This window comes from Vicia villosa, linkage group LG1, assembly GCF_029867415.1.
Source record: "Vicia villosa cultivar HV-30 ecotype Madison, WI linkage group LG1, Vvil1.0, whole genome shotgun sequence".
Taxonomy (NCBI): Eukaryota; Viridiplantae; Streptophyta; class Magnoliopsida; order Fabales; family Fabaceae; genus Vicia; species Vicia villosa.
This window is the reverse complement of record NC_081180.1, coordinates 213,157,027-213,164,325: the sequence shown is the minus strand read 5'-3', so window position 1 is coordinate 213,164,325 and position 7,299 is coordinate 213,157,027. Positions and strand designations below refer to the sequence as shown.

The 7,299-nt window shown below is 32.8% G+C and overlaps 1 protein-coding gene across 1 annotated transcript; it reads right to left on the bottom strand.

Moving 5' to 3' along the window:
* Positions 1–1,471: 1,471 nt before the first annotated feature.
* Positions 1,472–2,814, bottom strand: LOC131622363 (ethylene-responsive transcription factor ERN2-like). Its single transcript, XM_058893394.1, has one exon. The coding sequence runs from the start codon at positions 2,705–2,707 to the stop codon at positions 1,679–1,681; it is 1,029 nt and encodes a 342-aa protein (XP_058749377.1). The 5' UTR covers positions 2,708–2,814; the 3' UTR covers positions 1,472–1,678.
* Between the last annotated feature and the right edge of the window lie 4,485 nt (positions 2,815–7,299).

Genomic DNA, 7,299 nt, shown 5'->3' with positions numbered 1-7,299 from the left:
AATTAAATTAATCATGCATTAATTCTAATTAAAATCAATCATACAAAAATCCAAAAAATATTTCTTTTATCTTATTGCAATTTAAATTCCTAGATAAAGTGTATAGGTTGTCAAATTCATGTAAATAGCGTAGTTTACATTTCTCGCACAATCGATGTAATAGCGTAGATTTACTTTCCGCATTTTACATTCCCGCATTTTTAAATTCCAGTACATATAAAACTGCGTGTATGTCAAAGATAAAAACTGAAGCGTTAGATCACTAACTTCGAAGATAAAATATCTGAATCAAAACACCATCACACTTGCACCTCTTAGGGTAATCCCTCTTTTACTCTTTTCAAAATCAAATTCTACTATTTCAAATGCAAAAACAAACTTTTGTTTACATCCGGTAAAAGGAGAATTTTCTAAAGGAAATAGGAAAAGACCTTATAAACTTAGGGTAGACCTCCTAATTGCTTGCTCAAATCAAAACAAACAGATGTCTCATATATCATTGTTTTTCAAAATAAAACTTTCAAAAAAGACCATACTTGGTATATATCCAAACAAGGATCATTACGAAGCTAACGTTCTTTTTTCAAAACATCTTTCGAAAGATAAAATACTTTGTATACATCCGCACAAGGATCATTACAAAATCAATTTACAAAATGAATTTTAAGACCACATATAAGCATTTCAAGGCAAGACAAATGATTCAAAACAAGTGAGCTAAGCAATTAAGAGCCCATGGATAACCATGGATATAAAGGGTGCTAACACCTTCCTTTTGTATAACCTACCCCCTTACCCAAAATCTCTTAAAGGTCTTTTTCTGTTTCTTTTATAAACCTTTCCTTAATTGGATAAAATAAAAGTCGGTGGCGACTCTCTGATTTTCAAAAACACAAAAGCAAAAGAAGAGTCAGTTCGTATATCTCTCACGAGAGGTATGGTAAAAAACCGAGAACAGGTGCGCAACGGGAGCAACGCGTGGTGGCATGGTGAAGAAGGAAGTATCGAAATGCGAGGATTAGGAAGAGGAGGAAGAAGTTGAATAATGATAAAAAGCGACTGATACCATATTAGCAATGTATGAAGCTCATGTTTGAGAGCTTGAGAAAGAGATAGAAAACAGAAAACAGAAAAGAGAATGAATGTAGAATTTTCATCATTGATTGGAATACAAGGTAGCTAACTATATTTCCAAATGTAACTAACACTAACTAACTTCTTCAATTTCAGTTACATCAGTTATTAACGGTCCCAACGAAACCACACAGAAACAAATTCATGTTTGCTTGTTTGGGGGATCATGCCCAATAGTCTTGCCCGCAGATGCAGACCCGCGCGACAGCAATTGAGCCTCCCATTTCGTCGGTTGCGATTCAGATGGTTGTGGCACACTATAAAAAATGCATGGTGACAGAGATAAAGAACACAAATTCATGTGAAATTTCTAAATTTTCTATCTGGAGACTCAAAGATGAGTACCATTCTTCACCATATTAGTGATTTATTATAGATAAACAAAACAATATTGCTTTACATATTAAAATGCTGAAATTTTTTGTTACAAGTTCTAAGGTAAGAAACAAACACAACATTCTACTTATACTAAGAGACTGTTCTATAAAATCAAGGTAAAACAAATGATTTCTAGATTTCTTCCATAGATATAATATTAACCTAATCAAGCTAGCTCAGAAGGCACATAGATAAAAGGATTCCAAGATCCACCGGAACCAAACCAACTATTATTCTCCTCACATTGCACAAACTGTTGTTGCTGCTGATCCATTGTCCAAAACCCTTCACTATTTGATCCACCAACTTGAGGTAACTGCATGTTCATCATATTCATTTGATCACTTCTGTTACCATTTAACATCCCTTGATCTATACATGTCATGTCAATATTGGAATCTATTAGTGGCCACGGAAAATTCGACACACTTCCAGATGCAAGAAGATCAGTACTAGTACTATTGTCATGAAGAACATGATTCATCTGAATAGGCCAAGGATATTGGTTTTCCATTTCATTGGACCATAACATGTTTGTCATAGATGGTGTTTGAGTTTGACATAATTCTTGATCATGATTTGGGATAATCAAACTCTTAGCAAAAGTGTTTGATGAAGTACTCAATGAACTAGGTATAGTGTTAGGGTTAGCATGAGTTTCATTCATCTGAGAGAGACAATATGTAGCTGATGATGATGGTGGTAATGATGATTCTTTCTTCCAAGAACTGTTTTGTGTTGATTTTGAAACCATACTAACAGAAGGAATAGAAAATGAAAATTTCCCTTCTTTTCCATCACAAAGCTTTGCCTTGAGTGCACCAAGAAGACCATCAGAACCTGAGCCTGAATCACTCACATCTTCGAAAGAAAAAGGCTCAGTATTCTCTAGCACGAACTTAGAACCCGAACCCGAACCTCGCTTAGCATCACCTCCACTTGTTGCAGATTCTGGCAACTCAAAGTTGGTTCTAGCATTAGCACCTCTCAAAGCTCTAGCAGCTGTATCATAAGCACGAGCGGCTTCTTCAGCCGTGTCGAATGTTCCGAGCCAAAGCCTAACTTTCTGTAAAGAGTCCTTGATCTCGGCCACCCATCTCCCCGACGGCCTTTGACGAACTCCTACAAACCTGTGGTGTCCTCTTGATGACTTCTTTCTGCTACGGATTCCATTTTCAGTTATCGGTGCTACCATATTTCTAAACTAAATTTCAAGGTTTCAGGTTCGAATCCTACTGATAAGAAAAAACGATATCTTGAAGTGTGCTACTACATTTGGATAAGAAACCTTTTGAGTTTCATTTTAAGATCATTTATAAAATCAAATTTGAAAGCAGCATCATTAACTAAAGGAAAATGACAAATCACAACATGTCAAAATATATTACTATTAATGTCACTATTGCAGGCCTTGTTGTTGATATCGACACAGAGTTCATGGTTTTACAAAAGAGACAAGTTATATTGTTATGAAAATAATATATGCTGTGGAGTTTTTGGAACAACTAATTATGATATATTATCATCTCATAGCAGTTATGAAAAGGTGACAAACTGATAATCATATGCAAAAGTTGTCATGTTTTGATTGTATGGTTATCACATTAAAAAATGGTTTATTCATTATTGTGTCCTCCAATTCAGAATGAAGGCAAATAATGACATATGAATAAGGTTAAAATAATCTTTGGCTCTCACGTTAACAGCTTTAAGAACGAGGATGTAGATCCTAGGATAATCAATGTTTGAGGTAACTATAAAACAAATGTTTAGGTATTAGTTATACAGTTGTACTTTTTTGTCTTATTTGATACTAGTCATTTTCAACCTCTTTCCCTTCCTATATAGGTGTCTTTTTTTTGTTTGGAAGGGGTGCAAAAGACAGAAGAGTGTTTCCATATGTATATAGATTTCAATGAAATACTATAGAATAAGAATTATGGATAGGTGTATATTAATATTAAGATATGTTGCTGTTAATAGTTGGAGTAAGTTATGTAACATCTTTGGGCTACTCACCCGGGGGGAAATATGTGGAGCAAGTAGACAATAATACACTAAAAAGGGGAAATATTAAATTTCTTCTACATATAGCAAATAATATTGGCATTTTGTAATGGCCAAATTTTTGTAAGAAAAATCTATCTAACTCATGTTTAGGAGAAAGATAAAGGAAGGTACAACAAAAATAAATGAATAAAGTGTTGATGATTTGTGAGTCAAAATCCACAATTTGCATTGGTGAGTTCAAATTAGAGAAGAAGGTCCAACCGATCGACAAAGTTGTTTTGTTAAGTAATTTTGACTTATGTTTTCTTCTATTGCATTATGTATTTTGTATGAACAACTATCAGTAATTACAGGTAATTACCATCTGTAATGATTAAAATTCTCTTGTCTAATTTATCTAATCTATTTTGGTTAATGAGCATCAAACTGCTGACAAGAAATTATTGATGTGGTTGGGTATTAAAACGCCTTGCCTTATCGATATCACAAAAAACACTTCTAAAAAGTTGTTCTGACAGAAAAGAATAAACCAAGATGGGAGGTACTCTTCAAGTAAAAAATCATACGAGGAACCGCTACTAAGTGAAAATGATAAGGAGAATACATGAATTGACTTACTTATTGAACAACAAAAAATATATAAGATGCGAGTAATATTAAAGTAATTGAGACTCCCCACAAGTAGCCAATACAAAAAAGGTTCGGTCAAAAGATCACCACATCACAATGATATTTAACATTAACCTCAAAAGTATCCACAAGATTAGTAGATTAGAGATCAACCATAGTAATCAAATCTTTGACACACTTGTGTTAATCAAAGAAAATTTCTTTGAAAGTACAGAGAACACAATTTCTCATATAGTGCTCTAGGCGCTTGTTTAAACCTAAACACAAATCGTTAAAACTTGCACATACCCTTGTATGAAGAGAACAAACCTTGAGAAGGAGTTATATAAATATATTTTTCACCATGAAAAAAGTAATTTTTCACACTTATTTGATGAAGAAAAATATTCTTTGTCGTTTTGAAAACTAATGCAAATGTCCTATCATAATCAATTCTATATCATTCCTTTTCTAAGGAGCCAAATTGATTCTTGTAGCGATTGATAGACCTGTCAAAATTCAATTTCAAATAATAAACTCATTTGCAGCCTATTAATTTGACACCAGGAGGTCAAGACACAATATTTTATATGAAACTCTCTTGAAGAACCTGAAGCTCCTCTTGCACTGCTTTTATCCGACACATATTTAATATCCTCTGAGTAACAAATAGGAATAGGTATGATATAAGTTCATATGAGAAATTATACCCATGTGAATATCTATTTGGCAACAAAAAAAATATATGAAGAATCATACAAGTATGACGATTATCTATATGGTGTTTGATATGTTCGACTATTACATCGTGGTTCAATTGATATAAGCTCTCCTGGAGGATAAGAGTTGGGAAAGGGAATGTGAATTTCCTATCTATATTTTTTAGCAATATCATTCATAGCAAGAGAAAGAAAATGAAATTATAAATTTATTATAAAAATATGTCACATTTTGAAAAATACGAAAAACAATGGCAAGAGACATCATAACACACAAAACCCTTATAAAAATGTTTATACTTCATAAATGCACAATAAGGTTTTATTTGGAAAAATAACCATATTTTAAGCTTACAATTTATGCCTTATAGCTTATATAAGTTTATATGTTAAAAAATACATGTTTGGTGACAGTTATTTTCTCACGAGATTATTGCTTATTTTTACTAACTTATAACTTTTTTATGATAAGGTAATTCGGGTAGCTTATAGCTTAAAACTTATCATTTTCTTTCTCTCAATTTTATCCATATTATCTTCGTTGAAAAATAAATATTTAGGTAACATATATTTTAATTGATTTAACATTTATAAGTTAGTTCAACCACCAGTTTTTTAAAACATTATAATCTGAATCGCCTAGCTTATTTTATACAACACATTATCTAGCATATAACTATCAGTTATAAGTTTATCAGCTATAATGTAATTTATCAATTATCTATTTTTTTCCAAACAAAGTCCAAATAGACTCTACTCCAAACTTATGTCTTTAAACTAAGATAGGTGAACAATGCACACACACGGGAGCGCGCACGTACACACGTACACACACAAAAAGTATGTAAAGAACTATAATTAGGCTGGGAAGTAGATGGAAAATGATTTATCAAGAAAAAAATTGTGGAAAGAGTGTCCATCGAAATCTAGGAGGGTACATAAACTTTAAAAAGTAAGGCATACATTACATCAAACAAATGAAGATCCTTACATTTTGCCATCCCATTTTGTTAGGGGTATTGAAACAAGATCTTTCACATTTCAAACTCATTCTTTATGATTTTAGAAAATTTCTTGCACAAGGATTCATTAGTAGCACTAAAGATAATATCATCGACATAAATTTGAACTAATAAGATGTCATGCTCGTTTTTCTTAATAAAAAGAGTTTTATAAACTTGTCCTATCTAGAACTTGTTTTCAAGTAAGAATTTACTTAGGTGGTTATACCAAGCTCTAGGAGCTTGCTTCAGTTCTATTAGTGCTTTCATAGGTAAGTGGTAGAGTTCGAGAAAAAAGATCACGTGATCTGAATCAAAAGCCAAGAACATATTAGAACTCATTTGTGTGATTGAAGTCACACATTAAGTGATTCGAATCACATGATTCAAGTCAAGAAAATATGTGATTTTACCCAGGGTTATAGAAGCAAAACCATGGAAATTGTAATTCTGTATGATTTGAATCAGGTAGTCTGTGATTCAAATTAAAAATGTCGTGATTTCAATCATGGATTTTATGATTTGAATCGTGGAAACATGAAATCAGTCCCTGAGCATTCATATAATAGTGTGATTCAAATCACACATCTAGAATCTCAATTTTGCAAAATGTAAAGTGTTTTGAAATTTTAATATTGTCATGACTTAAACCATTCTAAAAAATAGTTCTTGATCCAAAAACTCAACAAATTGACTTGAATCATATTACTTAAACTATAACCAAACACTTTGATCATGCATGGTAAAACGTATTTGACAATTAACCCTGAGATGCATAATCAGTGAAGAGACTCAATAACACTATAAACAAAACCAAAATCTAAAAGATAAGAAATAAAAATAAATCCAAGAGGTAGAGACAATGGAACTTCACCATCAACAAAATGTTTGTGTTGTCTTTAGCTACAAGAGTCAAGGGAACCAAAGTTGGTAATGTGCTGTTGTTTCCTTGCGGGTTTGGAGGAGGTAATGGGACGTTTTCAAGATGCAAATGAGAGGATGAGAATTTTGTGATCACCGGTGTTGGGGGACTGATGCTCCTTGGTGCACCTTCGGGGTGGGGGGTATCGGCCAACACCCAGACGCTCATGTAAGTGACTATTGAAAATGAGAGGTATTTTAGGATTAAAAATGTGTGTACATTCATGTAGTGTTTTTACCAATTCATGTAGTGTTTTTATATGGGACCTATAACCTCCCACCATGGGCAACTGTTAAAAGATGGACATATAACCCCCAAAAAAATACTACTAAACAAGGCATACATTTGCACATATCAGAGTAACAAGCATGCACCACATGAGGGCGTTACACACATTTTAAACTAAAAATAACACTTAAACATACAATGATCATCTCCAAGTAACACGAAATTAAACAACATGCAAGCCACAAGCGGAATAATCATTTCATTAAATAAAATGGTAAAATCGAATGATTCTCATACA

What these genes read in the sequence shown, in the direction of transcription:
- LOC131622363 (XM_058893394.1), bottom strand. Translation starts at nt 2,707, where the DNA reads ATGGTAGCACCGATAACTGAAAATGGAATCCGTAGCAGAAAGAAGTCA.